General features: G+C 40.6%; 1 protein-coding gene across 1 annotated transcript in view; it reads right to left on the bottom strand.

Annotated features, from left to right (window-relative positions):
* Window positions 1-19,403, bottom strand: part of TENM2 (teneurin transmembrane protein 2) — a 550,767-nt gene that overhangs the window by 233,449 nt on the left and 297,915 nt on the right. The window contains exon 5 of the mRNA XM_034778437.1: window positions 11,125-11,363. Within this exon, the coding sequence (XP_034634328.1) occupies window positions 11,125-11,363 (239 nt within the window). The remainder of the gene's footprint in view (window positions 1-11,124; window positions 11,364-19,403) is intronic.

Raw genomic sequence — 19,403 nt, 5'->3', positions numbered from 1 at the left:
GCTGTGGTCATTCAAATTCTCCTGGAATTAAACTGGAGAAAAGTATAACAACACTCAGCCGAGGAAATAAGAGAGCCTGCCCCTGGTTTGGACAATCTTGAGTTATAAATTTAGCTTTCCCAGGCTCTTTACTTCTGCTTGTATTATGGCATATGATCATTATAATTGAAGTGCAAGAGCTTCTGAAGCATTAGGGCAGCTTTATGATTCTCTGATGATGAAAAGCTACCCTAAAACTGGCAAGTATCCTGACAGCAAAGGGTCCAATTCCACCTGTGTCTCTGTGTCAGGCGGTTTGGCCAGGACATTCCCAAGCTCTGACAATTCCTGGTCTTTTGTTTTAATGTAAGTATAAGTATGTATACAGGTGCATGTAACTGAATAATTCAGATTCTAACTTAACTTTTGTGAGCAAAAGGCCTTTCCTTTTGTTTTCCTGGTGAAGTTAGAGGCCATTCTTTTTAAAAAAGTTCACTTTGCAAACTGGGTAAGTTTTTCACCCCACCATAACCTTTCTTCTTGTTACAAATAATATTTCCCCCCTTCAAGTTCAAATTAAAGTAAAACATTTCAGCTATGTCCATTCAATTTACCACTTACAGCAAAACAACCCATTAGCACACAAATACAGTGTGTATATCAGGAATGAGCCAACTGACCTTTCAAAAAGTTCTGTCTACTCCAAGACAATTTCTGTGAGGCAAATAAAATATCCACCAAACAGTGCAAGCATGTGTTCTCATCAGGCAAATGGAAACCTATCCCACCACTATACTTTGCTGGCACAAGGACTTTAAAGCATTTTCTATCCCATGACTTTCCTCAAAAAGGACCCCGAAAAAAAATGTTGGAAGAATCAACCAACCAGTAAATTAAGAAAAGCTTAAAATTAAATTAACTGACGCACTGTTATGCATTATGTATATTACCTTTAAAAATTTAAACCTGATGCAGCAGGATAAATCTGGGCATCCCCAAAGAAGGCAAAAAACAAACAATAAAGCGTATTCAAAGTTTTAGATAAGGTTCAGCAAGATCAACATATGATTGAATGTAAGTTCCTTTGCCATTCAAGTACTACATTAGCTTAATTCCCCCCCAACACATGCTCTAATTAAAAGAGTGGTTATAGTCAGGATAGCGACTGTAATTATCACACTGTGGGGCTCAATATTTATTATCTTGTTATCAAATCTGCTCAGCACATAAGTCAAAACATGATTTTTTTAACCATCAATGCTACACACTTAGTCCTGCCTCTTTAATTCAAGTAGTTCTTTCCTCTTACAACCTCTCAAAAAATAAAGATTCTGGTGTCAGCGATGACACATGAATTAGAATAGAATGCCAACTCATTCTTCCCCAGCTGTATTAGTTATGCAGGGCTAAAGTAGAAATAATTTGCTCTGGTAAAAAGATTAAAAAAAAAAAGCAGGTTTGTCTTATAGGCACACAAGGTTAAATTCTGCTCTCGGATCCAAACATACAGTTCCAGTTCATCTCAGTGAAAGGCACACACACTTACCATTATCTCTTTAAAAATGGCACGTGATAGGCCTTCCATCATTCTTCAGGCAAAACGCCCTTGAATCAGTGAGCATTTGGACTGTAGAATTTGGCCCAGAAACCAGAAAGATTGAGATAGACGGTACCATTTTTTTAAACTATAACTACAATTTAATCTTGTCATATAAAGCATTATTGATATGATGGTACTCACACTATCAACCTGTGAAAGCCAAAGCCAGGGACTTAACTATTGGACGGACAGATGGACGAATGGATGGGTGGATAGATGGATAGATAATCCTGACCATCTGACACCTAAATAGGACATAATCAGGTGACTGAAAATATGATGTGCACCACAGGTACTGACACAAAGCCTGAAGAAACAGAAGATGAAACTAACTCCTGATTACTGTTTTTAATACGGTTGTTGAGACATATTTGGGCTTACTGAGGAATGTGTATAAAGTTTGCTGTCATTTCATATGCTAATGTGTCACTTCTCTTCCCACTGTTCAAAGTACATTACTCCATAATTTCTGTTGCCTGTTACCCTTTGTAATTATTATTTTCACATCCTATGTTTTATTCTTACCTTTATACTTTGCCTTCCCAGCATTTACTTGCATAACTTCTTGCCTCCTTTGCTAATTCTGTCCCTGTGTATTTGTGGTATTATAGAGTGGATACATTAGCAGAGGTTTTAAAATCTATTCAGCCTCTTGAAAATTTGCTAAGTAAGGTGTGCTTAAAGTTAATTATATGCTGAAATGTTTAGCTGAATTGGGGCCTAAATGTACTAAAGAAATATATAGCAAAATTCACACAAATAAACAACGCAGCAGTTATAGCTTGCATACAGTGTAAATGAATCCAGAAGTCTTAAGCCTCTGTCCCCTATATGCTTTTATGCTGCAGCCACTGTTCAAACCCTAGACCATCCCTCCACAGGCAAGAAATGAGAAATTTTGAGGGCTACTGAACACTGACTTTTCAGAGTGAATTACCACAAAGTTATTTAACAAAGGTGTTTCTGGTCTAGCACTATATTAGGAAAACTCAATGTTCAATGGGCCAGAAACTCACCCTTCCCCAGCGGTGGTCTCGGGTCAGAATGCTGGGCTACAATATTAAGCATGTCATATTAAACTAGTGTAAGGTTTTCAAAATATTTTTGCTTCCCCTTAATTACTGGGAGTTTTCATCTGTTTCTGCACTTGTGAAATTCCTCAAAGCAAACCACATAGTGTTCTGCCACTGTTACACCACAGATCAGGGTCTGATCTCTGACACTCCAGTGTATATCTGGACTCACACTGTTGAAGTAAGGTAAACTACTTTGTATTAACACTGGTGTAAATGAGACTAGAGTCTGGCCCACAGTGGCTTTAAAACCATGATGCTTTCTTCCACCTCCAGTAGCAGAGTAAATGTGCTCCATTACGTGAAGTGACAGGGTAGCTGTAATGAAAAGAAAGTGAGCAATACTAGTGAAGCCACTGTTGCATTTTTTAACAGAAATATGAAGAAATTGTACCATTGTAATACCATGTTAACCACTATTTCCTTATAAGACTATATTCGTCATTGTACTATACTCTGTTATAGCATATTGAACATTATTGTTATGGTAATTAATGTAAGTGTCAAATAAAAATACCTATGGCTAGTACCATAACGGGAAAAATGACTAACATTATGTTACGATGGCTTCATGATGGGTAAGGATGGCTCTTTCTCTAGCTGAAGAGGTTATATTTCAACACCACCAGAAGCAGTGAAAAGGATTTGATGAGGAACAGTTTGAAGATGGCCCTATGTTGCGATCTGTAGTATGTGAACTGCTATGAATAAAAAGCATTCATTACTGTTTGCCTCTAGTCGAGGTTCAGAGTAAGCTTGTTTAGATTGGGGAGGAGCGAGGTGAGAAGAAAGGATTTTCAATTTTAAGTATTTAGCATCTGAGGGTTGTCTGGTGACCTATGTGAAATGAGTTGCTCTCAGTCTAGTTCATAGTTGACAGGTGTCTGCTTCACAAAAAGCTTCAGCAGAGAGGCCAAGAACTGAATAGGCATGCAGATACAACTACCCTGTCACCCAGAGGCGGTCCCTATTATGGAAAGCTGTCACTGCTGTCACTCATGACATCCCTTTTCTGGGATCAAAGAGAGGAATCTCAGTATGCCATACCATTCACGAGTACCAAATTCACCACAATTTTAAATTACACACACACACACACACACACCCTCCCATTTTGAATAATGCCCAGTTTTCTTTAGTCCAGCTCTCTACCTGGTTATCCTGTACTGTAATGTATTCTAGCATTACTAGGTGGCATACTACCTTCTACTATTGCTATTACTATTTACTTCCTCCTTTTACTATTGCTGATGCAGGAATTTGAGGCTCTGGCAGGTAGTTGCACTTCTATGAAGAACCACTCCTGCTCCCTGGCTGGAGTAGTATCTGTAAAGCATCAGCTGGGGAGGAGAATTCTTTCCCCTGCCAGATCTGGAGGCAATCCTACTGGATAGCCTGGATGCTCAGGCTACACTGGGAACAAAATCTGGGCTGGAAAGATATCTTCTATTTTTCATTGAGGTCTATATTAAAAATACTGTGCCAAAACACAGTATGTACCATACTTTCCTCATGGAATAGAACTGAGTCTAACCCAAATTTCATTTACATGTCTCCAAAAAGGCTTCTGGTATAATCTATGAAAGCAAACTGACAGAATTGCATCATGACTGTAGTCATAAATGGAGGGTAATATGCACATTTTTATGAAGACAGTCATCCCTAGGGAGAGCATATTTGCAAAATATCTTCCCATCAGTGACACAACACAATGGAAAGACGTGCACTAACAACTCCAGAAGGCGGCATAATGCCAAAAACATGAAAACTGGAAGCAAAAAGCTGCAGCATGCTCTTCCTGAGAAGCTTCTTCAATTTCTTGCAGTATCACTAGCCCAAACCTCCCTCTAGATGAGTTGGTCTTTCCAACATGAGGACTGGAAACTCTGTATTTTGACTTGCAGATCTTCCATCCACTTCTTCTTTCAGGAGTGTGGAGGTAACCCCCTACAATTCATAGAATGAGCAGGGGGGATGACTCTAAAAATCATAGATCTTAGATCTCTATGGATGTTGGGAAATGCACCAAAACCCAGGGCCTTCTGCCTCTATGTTGGTGGTTATCCTCAGCTGACATCCATGGCAGGATAAATGTGGATTGTCTTTTTGTACTGAACAACCACATTAACACTTTAGTGTATTTACTGTTCAGCTCTTCCAAAGGAAAAAAAAATAGCGGAGTATGCTAACTAGAAGCTTCTGCAATGAGGGACTAATCTTGCAAGATGCTGAGCATATTCAGCAAGATGCAGAGCACATTCAGGGGGAGTTGAGGATGGTGCTTGGCACCTTGCCAGATATTCTCATCCTCTTACTGGATCAGACTCCAAACTTGCTGTACCAGTGTCCAAAATGCTCAATGTACCCGGTTTCAACTAAATCTGGACAAGACAGAAAGCCAATGTGAACTGGCTTTCCAAGCCAAAAACAAATTAGAAATAAAGTGATACATAAGGTTACCATAGGTGCCAGGTCTGGCTCTTTTTCTTGGGTTACCCTGATCTACAGACACAGAGCCAAAGGACTGTCAGATTTCTACCTTAATTGGTTCAGTCCCTGGAACTTCAACTAAATTCAGCTACACACTTTGTAATGAGGATGCCAAAAGGCAGAGGCCCACCAAACACAACTCCTTTCCAGCTTCACTTAGCTAGTTATCTAAGTTCCAGGGAACTAGGAATTCCTCACACAAGACGTATGTGTGGTTTATATTGCCTCCAGCTATGTCTTTACTGAAACCTTTTACTGTTTGTGAGTGTTATTTATGAATGGAAGAAACTGCAAATATCAATGAACAAGAAATTTCTCCTGAACAGACAAGTTTGCACTCACTTTACTAATTGATGCCAAGAAGATAATCCAGCTTGATATTGGCATCCAATGTATTCATATCTCTGTATAACTTTGGTTTATGCACATATATGATAAATATGGCATTGTTAGTAAAGATAAGCTCAGGAGGTCTTAAGATCCTTAAGTTTAGGGTCCATTTTATTTGAACCACCAAAGTTGGTTCTTTGACCTACACAAAAATGGATGCCTTTGCATATAAGGAAAAGGAATAAAACTACCATTAACTATTGCACAAAAAGCTATTCTACACTCTAACATTAAGAATGTTCAGAGCCTATTTGTGTGCTGCAGCACTCTTATTTATTTTGCAGTATGAGTTTAAACATATGCTGGGGGAAGAAGAATCTTATATTTGCTTAATTAACAAGCCAGAGCCTTTGGCAGGTCTGTTCCTCAAATAACAGGATTCCCTTCACAGAAAACAAGGTGAATACAACATTTGAAGCCTACACAGGGAACATAAGTTTACCTTAAATCCCATCTGCCTTTATAGTCAAGTAACACTGAAGAGTGAATGAGAACTAATATTTTTCCTATGCTGTGTACACACTAATGATGCTATATAAGTGTACTATTCTCATCATTTCTGTCATTTTCTTTTTCTTTTCCCAAGTCCTGCTCTGTTTCGCATGATGGGAGTAGACAAAATTGCAGCAGCACTCTAAGATTCATCAGTATGAGTCTCAACATATCAATTTTCAAGTGGAGCAACTTTAAACACATTGTAGGCTTTTAGTTTCCATAGAAAATAATACTTCTATTGTTTTCAAAGAAAACTGTAAGTACCTAAAATTACCACACTTTTAACATACTGACATGTTGATGGCCAGATGTTCTTTCAAGCTCAAAGTCAGATTGGCAGAAGTCAGAGCAGTTTAGAGGCTTACTTGAAACATAGTATTTTATATTTGGCAGGAATTACTGTATTGCAAAAAAAAAAAAAGACAAGGTGACTTTCTATTATTTATTTTTTTAGTTTAGTGTGGATCTAAAGAGCTAAAAACTAATTTAAACACAACAAATGCTTTCATCCCACCCCTACTATGAAGCGAAGATCAACAACAACAACGGTATGAGTGGAATATGCTTTCTTTTTGACACAGCCTGAATTACGTTGCTTGTGATGTAACTGGGTTTTGCCACTCAGGCCAATATTTTCAGGATGTCCCAATTTGAACGTGGTGATCCTGCATCCTATGGTCCTCACTTATAGGGGAGCAGGGCTCAGAATAACTTTTGGGGTTGGTGGAGAAAGGTGCAGGAAAGCCCATAATGGACACCTGTAGAATAACCTGCTGATAAAGGACATTTTCTCCGAGCCTGTCAGTTAGCAGCTGGCTAATGCCCTGAAGCATCAGTGTTTATATCCCTTCTGAAAAGGTTTTTTTTTTTTTTTTTAAATCCTGGCTAATCTGTGGATATTCTCATGATACATATAAATGTCTAATTCTTTTTTGAATCCTACTAAACTCTTGAGCTGGCCTTAATAATCTATTGTGGCAATGAATTCCAAAGGTTAATTGGGCATTGTGTAAAATATATTTATTTTTCACAGCTTTAAATGTGTTGCCTTTTGATTTCATTCAATTTCCCTTTATTCCTGTTTTGTAAGAAAAAGCAAATTTACTCCTCTATACCACTTATTATTTGTATACTTCTATCCCAACCCCTCTTATTTGTTTCCTCTCTAAACTAAACAGTGCCAATCTTTTCAATCTTCCCTCACACAACATTAATAATTGTTTTCATCTGTCTGTGAACTCCATCTATTTGATTCTATATATCAGAGGTTTTCAGTTAGCTACCCACAAGGATGCCTAGGTCTTTTTCCTAAAAGGACACAGTTAATTTAGAACCCATAAAATGTCTAAGTGGTTCAAGTTATTCCTTCCAATGTGCTTTACTTTGTATGAGTCAACTCTACATTTCATTATCACTACAATGTCCATTAACCCAGCTTTGATAAGACTCAGTATTTCCCAGTCTTATCTAATCTTGACAAACTTACATAGCTTTGTGTCATGTGCAATTTTTGACTCGACTGTTAATTTCCTTTTCCAGATCATTAGTTAATACATTAAAAGAAACAACAGTTCTAGTATTGAATCTTGCGGTATTGCATGTTTGTATGAGCATCTCAGATACTTCATTCTTAAGTTCCTTCCAAAATTTTGGCTGTATACCATCTAGTTCTGGTGACTTGTTCTTTAGCTTATTCCAACACCTTCCCTTTTTACATCTTTAATTCTAACAATGCCACCTTTTTTACACAAAGAAACAAGGTCTGAGGTTGGTATCTTCCCAGCTTCCCTTCCAGAGAAAGTTGATAGAAAAAAAATCATTTGGCTTCTCTGCAATTCCTTCTTATCCTTAAGAGTTGCATTTACTCTCTAAGGGCAAGTCTACACTACCACACTCCATCCACCTCAGTGAGAGGTGGAAGCTATGTCAGCAGGAGTGCACCTCCCGTCGACATAGCACTGGTGTAGACAGAGCGTAGGTCAATGTAACTTGCGTTGCTCAGCGTGTGGCTTTTGCACACCTCTGAGCGACATAAGTTACATTAACTTCAGTGGTAGTGTAGTCAACCTCTTAGTCTAGTGGATTCACCAAACCTTCAGTTAGGATTCCTGCTTCTGAAAGAATGCCTTGTTATCTATTTTTATGTCTTTGTTATTTGCTCTTTAAAATACTTCTCCTTTAGTATACCAGGAAATGACACAAAACTGGTTCTTAATTGTTTCCCCTTTCGACCAATATTCCTATTTAAACACCTGCTTCCTCCTTCTGCTTACTGGACTTATTGTGTTCATCATTCTCCAGTCAGGATAATGGTTAAATGACCACCAACGCTTCTCTGCCATCTGACCATTTGCTTTATTCATGTGAAGTTATAAACCATTCCTCAATTCTCCAGGGTCAACGGATTGTCTAATATAAGTTCATAAATAATAAGAAATGACAGATTATAAAGTAATAAACCATCCAGTGAAGCTTTGTTTTATCTTACAGCAGCCTAAATACCAAAGATAAATATATTTAATCATCCATCATTTCCAAGTTACATCCGTGATTAAAATATTGAACTTGCAGTATATGGTTTCCCATTTGTATAATTGCTCACACAGACAGCTATTACAGCTTAACTGTCAAGTTCAATAATTAACATGGTTTCAAAAAACTTTTCTTTATATAACAAGCTAAGCCTGTTGCTAATTTGAGGTTTATTACAGGAGATACATAATTATCCCTGTACTACCTATTAAGCTGCATAAAATACTGCAAGTGAAAGTTTTTTACTCATACATAGGGACATTGCCATACCAGATCAGGTAAGTGACCTGTGGGTTGCCATTCCCGCCTCCCAACAGCAGCCAGGATACGAAACTTCAGAACAAGGTGCACAAAACCCAATAAATGGATTATGAACCCAGCTGCCCCATATATGGCTGCAGAAAGTTAACCAGGCAGCTATGCTTCTATTTATTTATACATTAACCTTTTATGCGAGGTAACCTCTTTAGAAGGCCTGTGCCCATCCCATTAATTGTGATTCTACAGGACCAAAAGTTATTCTACAGATAGAGAGACACACTCCTCTTTGGAACTCTAGTCTTCTACAAACCAGTCTGACACATAATCCCTTGCTGCCCACAATTGTGTTCATAGGTTGACAGTGATGGTATATGCTCATGAATTTGTTTCACTCATGTCAGTTTTTAAATGAAAGGAAATGTGGATTTCTCTGTTTCTGATGTAGGTCAACCCACCCTGTGGAAGCTAAACCATCCCTTATCAAGGACCACTTTTGTCTCTGATTTCAAGATAATTTTGCAGAGTACTCTCTCCCCTGCCGCCTCCCCCCCATCCCCTCCACACACTTTGCAATGCACAAGACTGGACAAAATGAAAGGTATTTTCAAAACAATCTCCCAGGGAGAGGGACTCGTAACATCTTTTTCAAGTGTTTTATTCCCCTACCCCGAGCCTCTGCAAATTACCCAGTTTGCAGACTACTGCAGAAACATGCCAAGTAAGACAGAAACTGCATAACCATGTGCAGCATGCCTGACAAGTGCTTTCTCCTATGGAGGATGATCTTTCTGTTGGACTGAACTGTTAGAATGATGCCATATAGTCAAAGGAAGCTATGGAGTTTGCGCAGATTGCCATAAAAATGATTGCATTGCTGAGGGGGCTTGGAAAGCCCAGTAAATTATGAAATTATCTTAATGACACTAATGTTTGTAAGATGACAACTGCAGACAATTTTATTAGGGGACAAACTAATTAAAAGTAAAATAAATAAAATCAGGAGAGCCCCAAAAAGCTCAAGGAATGTATTCGAAGAACTAGTTAAGACTGCATGAGGGGATATAATATAGGCTGGTCAGCAACACAGATCATGACACAATGGGAGAAAAGTAAAAGTGAAAAAGAAGTTTTATGTATGCTGGTTGTGTCTGAGAAGCACCCATGAATGTGTGGCTAACCGGGAAAGAAAAAGACCATCTAGTATTCAGCCACACTCAGCATGGCTAACTGCAACTACTGGCAGCCTGCATATTGACAGGAATTTGTCTTTTCCTTTAAGTGCAATGGGGCTTTAGGCATTGTTTGAATGCCAACTCAGAAAGCCTTCCAGTGTATACATGTATGTCCTGCATAACACAGTTCTCTCAGAATATGCTCCAGTCAGTTGATAGTACATCACAAAAGCGTCAGACTCATTTGAAGGAATGGCAAAAGGTGCATACCTGCCTGATAAGGTAGCACCATACATGAAATACTTTAAATCAGAATGTAGCATAACAGCAATGAAAAGCAAAGAAAGCCTGTTGCCTAAGCCCCCTGATGTTTGACAGCTGACCAGAGCTCTAAGATGATATGTTTCTAAATTTTGGAAAAAAATTAAAGTATTTTTATCTTTTATAAGCAAACAAATTTGTGAAGGGATTATAACAGACTTACAGTTGTTGAGTTTTGACTTGGCGTGACAACAAACTTGGGATGTACAAACCCCACAATGGGCAACACAAGGTTAATGATGACCCTGCTCTGCCTTTCTGGCAGGAAATGCCAGAATTGGAAGGAGAAGCCCAGCTTAGTTGGTGGCAGACCAGTGAGACGAGCAGATATCCAGTCCTTAGCTCCTAGGGAAAGGTCTAGCTAAAGGCAAGGAATCCTCAAGTGACTGTTGCCTGGTGATCCCTCCCTGAAGGGAGGGAGGACCTGTTGTGGATTCACTTATGATGGACACTATCCTGTGAACCTACTTGGGGCCCACTGCTTTATAGAAGCCCTCTGAGGGAAGAGAAGTTTTATCCCACCTGTGGGATATTTCATTCACGAAACTTCACTTCACTTGTGTTTACTAACAAACTCCAGAAGGGGTGGACTAACCCAGGGCTCGGACTGAGGGCTGAGCCTCTTGATCCTGGACTAATGCGCTGAAACACCCAAACACAGCAGAGCCTGGGTAAGTGCTGAGGTGCAACCCAGGGGACGCCCTGGCATAGGAATCCCAGGCACTCGGCTCAGAAAAATGCAACATGATTTGGCAATAGGAAACAGAACTTCTTACTAGCTTGTGTGGGATACAGTGAAAGATGCACTTACCTATGAAGTAGGCCAGCAGGATGGCAAGCAGAACTGCAGCAGCAATAGCTGATAAAGCAGCACATTTCCAGCTACAATACTTGGAGGGCTTTTTCAGCTTGAATGCATTTCTGGAGAAAGTATTTCGAGGCAGCAGTCTGGGAGGTGGTGTGTAAACTGTTCCTGAGGTCAAAGGGTATCCAGGGGAAGAACTACTGAACAGAGGGGTGGTTCCAGAAGATGTCTTAAACAAGAAATGCCTGAAATGCAAGAAAAGAGAGACAGTTAAAAAGGTGCAATACTGTAGTTAGAAAGAGTATCTCCTCTCTGCGCCTTCTTTCATGATGTCTGGAATCTCCTCGCTGACCTTGTTCACAATGCTGTCATCATCTTGCCCTGCAAGTCACTCCTTGCAACAGTACTTCCAGGAAGCCTACAAACACTTGTTCTGCTTAAAGAAGTGTTAACAAAATTGACAACAGAAAATGATAAAATAATCCAAGTACAAATCCTGGAACTAACACGGTGTATTTTAACCTTCCTCATTAAATCACTTTACTTTCTGTATCCCATTCTCCACCTACATGTTGTCTACTTCAGCTGTAAGCTATTCGGGGCGTAGGACTGGGCTGTAAATTTTAGGCTGTCTTAACTCCACTGACTTCAGTGATGCTACTGCTGTTTTACACTGGGATGACAAAATAGAATCAAGTCCCCTGTGTTCTCACTATCTGTAATGTGCCTAGCACACTTTTGGCATTGCATAAAGTCAATGATAAATAAACAGTAAGAATATCATCTACAATTCCTCCACTTTATATAAAAATAAAGACTACATGCAAATAATTAGTGACTCCTACAGAGAAAAGAGGAATAAAAACACAGCTATTTTAAATTCTCTCTCTCCCTTCTATTTTTAATTTAAAAATAAAACAACCCAATTATTACGTTAATGAAAGAGGCCACTGAATCCATTCAGTTATTTATGTAACATATAGAGAGCATGAGCAACAATTGTGCAACCCTATCTATCACAAACTGTCTCACTGCTGTGCCTTGAAAACTACCTCTAGGGGGTCAGAAGATAGTTCAAGCTCCTTTCAGTCCTTGGACACACTTGCTGGGTGTGCCAATAGAGGTTCTAATTAGTTGCATATGTGGGGGTGCTTCTGGGTCTGGGCATGTATCCACTATAACCTGGAATGAGTTCACCAACTCATTTCACATAAGCCATGGAATAGTAACATTTCTAAATTTAAAAGCAGTTATTGTTACTTGTACTATCCCTGTCTGCTACAACAAATCCCAACAACTGCAAGAGGAAGGGAGAATTTTATATGAAAAAAATTAAGGACATCTGAACATCTGAAAATCTGGGACCATTACCAACTTCTTAATGCCACAGAAGGTTATACTTTAAAGTATAAGATAAATAAAATATAGCTCCCCTTTTGCAAGGATGATCTCTTAATTCATTGTGGGTTTAGCTGCAACCTGACATGGTGTTAGTTTAGACCCTAGCCTGACCAATTATGTGCCTTCTGGTATCACCTGAGATGGCACCGTCAAGCAGTGGCATCTGTTTAGTTATAATTCTCAGACCTGAAAGAGATATCACTACACATTCCTATTAGCTTGAGTTTGATTAAGGCACGCAACTAGATCCAAAACCTACAATACCGGTGTGTTTTTTAGTTTAACTAAATCCCTATCTTTCCTAGTAAACATCCTTTCTTCTCTTGCTGGCTTAGATGGCTTTCCTGTGGAACCTATAGTCCAACTAATATTCTGAATTCAACACTGTGCTAGTCTTTGTAATGGTCTTGGCAATGACTGGTAGCAGAGTAGAGCTTGAAAAGCATTCTAAGTCTATATGAGAGACACTTGCTAGAGTTACGAGTACCAAGGAAAGAGAAAGAAAATAACTGGCATGAATTCTGCAAGGTTCTGAGTGCCTCTTGCAGTCAAAACACATTGAGGGTGCTGAACAATTTGTAAAATTAGGCCCATAGTCTTTCCCAATATTAGGTCTTATTTAGATGTAAGAATGGGAGACCAAAGCTAATGGTCTGAAGAAACAAACAAGTAGGTCACTATCAAATCAGTTATTATGAGCTTTAAAATCAGTATTTAGTCACCGTTTATTATAACAATGATTTGGAAATCTGAAACCAAAATCTGTTTCCCAAGTACATTTCCCCCCGTCATCACTCACAGGCACACTCATTTATCATTACACGATTTTTTAGAGAACACTGAAGCATCTGTCTTGAAATAAAGCCCAATATATAATGGAGTGCCTGGATTTTGCAAATAATCATACAAAAATAAAAGGCAGACTGTGCTGTGGCTCTGCCAACTTTGACAGTCTCAATTTAAGACTACGTATTGGAATTTTAAGATGGTCCCTGAAAATATACCTTGCTTATACAGTCTAATGAACATTGAATCAGTTATTCTTGTTCACTGCCAGGGCCGGCTCTAGGCACCAGCAAACCAAGCACGTGCTTGGGGCAGCACATTTTCAGGGGCAGCATTTTTTTTTTTTTGCTAGAGCCAACCCTGCCAGCAGCAGCGCGGGGGGCGGGGTGGGGGGACCCTGGGACCGCTGTGGTTCATGTCGGGGAGCAACACCAGCACCTTGTGGCTGGGTTGAGCGGGCTCCAGCGTGGTACACTCGGGCTGGGGGCCACCGGGTGGGGGGAGCTGCCTGCAAGTGCCGCAAGGCGGCCGCCCCCCAGCGCCGTAGCCGGGGCTGGGCGAAGCGGCCCGAGCCGCCTAGGGACTGCGGCAGGGTGGCCAGGAGCAGCAGCAGCAGCGGGGCCATAGTGGGGACTGGTGCCCGGGGCGCTGCCATGTGGGCCCTGTGTCCCGCTCTCCGGGGCTCCGCTCCCTCTGGGGCTACCCTGCCCCAGCTCCTCAGTCCCCTGCCGGGGCAGTCCCCCGGCTCTGCCCTCCTGGATCCCGGCCGCTCCTGGAGGCAGGAGCCCTGGCTGGAAGGACCCTGGGCTGAGGTGCGGCCTGGGAGCCCTGCTGCTTACTCCAACCCTGCCAGCGCTGGACTGGCTAGAAGCGAGGGGGGAGCGGGCGGAGTCAGCACTGGTGGGGGGGAGCCCAGAGCTGGGGAGGCAGGAGTGCTTGGGGCAGCAAAAAACCCTGTTGACTGCTTAGTTTTTAAAGAACCCAAAGGATCATCTAGCATGTTACCATTAAATGCAAAATACAGCCCTGATGGAAGTGGACACAATGTCTGTCAATTTCAGAAAGAGGTGCATCCACTCACATCAGTATTACTATTTACTTATATAATAAAAATCCTTGAAAAGCTCCACAGAAAAAACTACATAATCTGCAGCTGGTTTTGAAACCTTAGTATCTCAGACATTTTCACTTAAAAAAAAAAAGTCCCTATCCTGGGCTGTTTGCAAAACAATACCTAAAGAAACAGTATCATTCCAACCAATTATTTAATGGAGAGTGTTCTCTAATTAATCTTCCTGCCAAATGACATTGTCATTCTTTACTGCTTGTAGCTAATATTGCAGGGGTGAGATTGGTTAAGTGTTAGAAACATTACAAACCCTTGTTTTCCACATTTTTATAAGTGGACTACGAAAATGTGCTCATGGCAGAAGCTGTGATTAAAAGGTTTCAGCCCCAATGTGACCTACCCTTTCAAATTAAAAACAAATCTTTCAGACTATATTCCACTTAGAAGGTTGCAAGAAATAACAGGGAATGGTTTCAGATGCTTTTTACTGTCATAACAAGACCAATTTTCATTAATTAAAATGAAAATTAGTGTGTGTGGGGGGAGGGGAAGACTGGTTGAGTTACACCACAGCTCTTGAGATTTCTATTCCTCTTGTTTGAGTGACAGGTTGATCACTCATTAGCTCCTCCATTAGCCTCACCCCAAACTCCCCCAAATCCTCATTATACCAGCACCCCTTTCCAGTTTCAAGCCTAAGGGGCTTAAATAAACAGTTTTTCTATTAGCTTCTTTTTTTATCCCTTGGAGCAAATCTCAGCAGTGTCAAGAGGCAAAAAAAGTGCAGTCCTTGTGCTGCCTTGTTCTGAAATGTCAAGGTTTTTAACCCAGGATCTACAGGGCGAGATATAGTATATAAACAAAGTTTGAATATAATGCATTGTTCAAGTGAAGTTAGGTATAGTGAAACTCTGGCCACAGTGAAGTAGAATGAATAAACATACTGAATGGTTTCAGTGGAAAGTCATCCTCCCTCTCCCCGCCCCCCACCCCAGCTAAGGCTATTAATCCCTAATAGATTTTTAATACTGTATGTGCAGAATGAAGATTTATGAAAGGCAAGTAAGAGATTTAGATGAATGCATGGAACTGTGCTATTCCCAAACGTATTCCTGTAGGTAAGGTAAAAATAGACAAGCTACTTTTGGGGGAAGGGGGGGAAAAAACCTTTGGATTTTGTCATATTTTACAGGTCCTGTCTATGTCCTTTGAAAGCGTAGAGTTTACTGTCTCTAAAGGAGTACTTTTTATAAAGTGGCAGCCAGTAAATGGTACAGTACCACATAAAACTATGGTAATTAGATTTTCAAAAGTTATAATAAAACATTTAACTAGAGATATGTTAAACAACCACCATGCTATTCTACATAATTGGCACCCTCTTCAGAAAAAGATGAAGACTAGAATAGAAGAGGTAAAGCAGGTCAAGGAGGAGGAGCATTGACAGAGCTGCACAAGAAAATTGGAAAAGGGAAAACTTAATGGTTAATATAATGGCCTTTCATACTCAGAGCTTCTATTTGAGCCCAGGTTGAGCTTTTAAAAGAAATGAATTGACTTGCCCCAGGTCAGTCCCTAAATACTGGTGATCTATATAGTCAGAAAATCTCTGGGTGGGATCTGACATGCTCCAGCACAAACAGTTGTCTGTGGACCAAGGATGAGTGCAGGCCACAATTATTTCTCAGTATTAACTATTGTGTATTCATGGTAAAATTGTAGAGACCTTGCACCATGACTGCCTACAACATACAATGAAAAGGAAGTCACCTCTTTCACTGCCCATCCAATTAACTTTAAACAGAGTCCACATTTTTAAGTGTAAAACTGTAATTAAAATAGATAAATCAATAATCAGTTGTCCTAAGTGTTCTCTGAAGCTGGCTGGTGCTACAGAGAAGAGCACATTTTCCACCCTAATTACCATCACAGATCTTCGCATCAAGACAAGAATTCCTCTATGAAAACAATACACATCGGGTTAAGTGGCACAGTAGATTTAATTTACCTTCCACAGATAAAGAATGGGACTAAAATTATGTTTGGGAAACCAGTGAATTGAGTTTGACGGTGTCAGGACAGTCTAAAATAGATTTTTGTCCATATCCCAAAACTATTATTATGTGAATCTGCATAGTTGGCTTTCTCTGCTCTGGAACAGGCCAAGAGTAGAAAAGCAAGGATACTGCAATTCAGAAATTGAACTGTGTAGGAAAAGTTATGGGAGTAAATCTCCATACTGCATATATAGATTAGGTTAATACTGTCGCCTCCTTATACTATGCTATCCGCCCCTCAAATTCATGAGCATTAAAATGTATTAATTCTCTTTCTCAAAACAATGTCTGCTGACAGTGCACAGTACCACAGGTAGAGGGACACTATTGGAACAGGGGATGCCCCATTAGAAAATGTCACTGAGGCCCGGAGAAAAGTAGCATAGTATATAAATGGAGCTTACTTTTCTGTAACTGAAAATTCTTCGAGATAAGAGGTTCCTATCTGTATTCCATGTGCTGGTATGCACACCAAACACCCAAGTCCGGAAATTCTAGCAAGCAGTGTTTGTTGGCCCACACATGTGCAGTAGATCTCCTCCTGCTCCCACCCAAGGGCATAAGTGGATGTGCAGGCAGATGTCTCTCCAGTTCCTCCTCTTACCATGAATTCAATAGGATTCGAAGCAGAGGAGATAGAGGACGGGTAGTGGAATGAAGATAGGGACTGCACATTTTGAAGAACTTCTAGTACAGCTAAGTAGCCTCCATTTCTTCTTTGAGTGATGGTTCTTATGTGTATTCCACATGTGGGAGATTAACAAGCAGTGGTCAAACCGAAGGTGGATGCAACATATTTATATACTATGTCGCAGAAGTAGTAGCTGATTGTGATACTGCTATAGAAAATTGGACCAAAGGTAATGCATTGTGATGGTGTACAAGGAGCTCTAGATAGCTGCTTTACATATCTCTAGTAGAGGCACATCTCTCAAATATGCAGTAGGGGCTGCTTGCACTCTGATGGAATGAGCCCTCACCCCCTCTGGTTGAGGGGAGAGCAGGATGTGAGCTAGCTAATAACTAAGGATAATACAGAGATCCATTTTGAAAGTTTCTGTGTAGATTTAACTTGACCCCTTGAGCTCTCTGCTTCAGAAACAAGTTAGGCATCTTTCTAATGACTTTTGTTCTTGGCAGATAAAAGGCCAGTGCCCTTTAGATGTTCAGAGAATACAGCCTCCTATCTTCATCCAAGGTATATGGTTTAGGAAAATATACCAGCAAGTGGGTGGCTTGACGGATATGAAACTCTAACTACTTTAGAGATGATTTTGATTTTTGGGTGGGCATGTAACAAGATCTTTTATTTATGGAAGACAGTATATGGCATATCCTCCAGGAGTACCCCCAGCTTACTGTCTCATCTGAGTGATGTAATGGCGATTAGGAAGGCCACTTTCATAAGCAGATGGGCCATAGAGCATGTAGCTAGAGGATCCAAGGGAGGTCTGCTGAAAGATGACAGAACAAAATTGAAGTCCCACTGACATACAAACTTCATTAAGGATAGATTGCACCATTCTGGAAGATGAGCACTCTATATCCAATGCCCATTCAAATACCAGGCTCTGAGCTTCGGTGGTCCTGGATTGGGATGCATGAAAGTGCCTTTTGCTGTGAAGAAGGTCCAGAAACAGGCAGATGTTTAGGGTGGACACAAACACTTAAGAGCTTTAGTAGATCCGTAAACCAGAACTGTTTTAGTCTGTTGGGCACAATAAAGATGGTCCCAGCTCCGTTTTGGTGGATTTTCTGTAGAACCTGTGGTATTAATTGAATGGGAGGGAAGGCATACCTCAGGCGATCCTTTCACAGTAGCAGGAGGGCATCTCCCCTTGAGCCCTTGACAAGGGCTACTCTGGGGCAGTATAGGGGAAGTTCCTTGTTCATCTGTCAGGTGGAAAGGTCCCTGGATGGCACTCTGCCTTGGGTGAAGACTTCATCGAGAACTGAATTGTGAATCTCCCATCTGTGGTTCATTGAAAAATGTCTGCTGAGACTACTAGGGAGTTCCGCACTCCTAAGTAGTAAGTATACTGATGAAAGGGTTACGTGATGACTGATGAATCAATTCCACAGACTGAGTGCCTCTATACAAAGAGGGAAGGATCTTGTTCCCCTTGCTTGTTTATATAAAAGATAGTTGTCATATTGTCTAACATTATTTGGACGTCAGGATCAGATGAGTGAGAGGAAGATGTTGCAGGCTCAAAGGACTGCCCAGAGTTCTCGTTAACTGATATGCATTCTGGACTGGTCCAGCTGTCTTGAGCCATATGATATAGGCTCCCCAACCTAAGAGGAAAGCATTGGTAACAATGGTTGCCTTGAAAGTCGGTGTGAGGAAAGGAATCCACACCCAAATTTTCTCTGGCTTTGTCTACCAGAGAAGAGAGTCCATAACCTTGGATGGAACTGTCACTTTGTTGCTGATGTTGCTCCTCTCTGGTAAGTATATGGACAGAAGCCAGGCTTGTAGACAACAAAGATGGATCCTGGCAAATGGCATTATGTGTGTGCATGAGCCATGTAGCTGTGGAGGGAAAATGAAATTCTGATTAAAGTCTGAGGTCTGAAAGTTATCTGGCATATGAGATCACCCATGGCCTGAAACCTTTTGAAAGGTAGATAAGCTCTTGCTGTGGATGAGTCCAATGTCATGTCTATGAAGCTTATGGACCTCGTGGGAGGATTTCTTGTGTAGATTCAAACACCTAGGGAAGGCAGTAGACTCAACAGGAATCAGGTTGCCTGTTTGACTTCTTCATTGGATCTGCCCATCAGAAGCCAATCGTTGAGGTATTGCCAAGATGATGAATCCCTTTCTTCTCATCCACGCTGCCATCAGTGAACAAAAAATTTCTATAAAGACCCTGGGTGCTGTGGGTGGTACAAAGGGGAGGACTCCAAATTGGTAATGGTCTTGACCAAAGAGGATCCCAAGTTACCTACTGCGGGATGGGTAAATG

This window comes from Trachemys scripta, chromosome 8, assembly GCF_013100865.1.
Source record: "Trachemys scripta elegans isolate TJP31775 chromosome 8, CAS_Tse_1.0, whole genome shotgun sequence".
Classification (NCBI taxonomy): domain Eukaryota; kingdom Metazoa; phylum Chordata; order Testudines; family Emydidae; genus Trachemys; species Trachemys scripta.
Note: the sequence above shows the minus strand (reverse complement) of the source record. Positions and strands in the feature narration are given on the sequence as shown.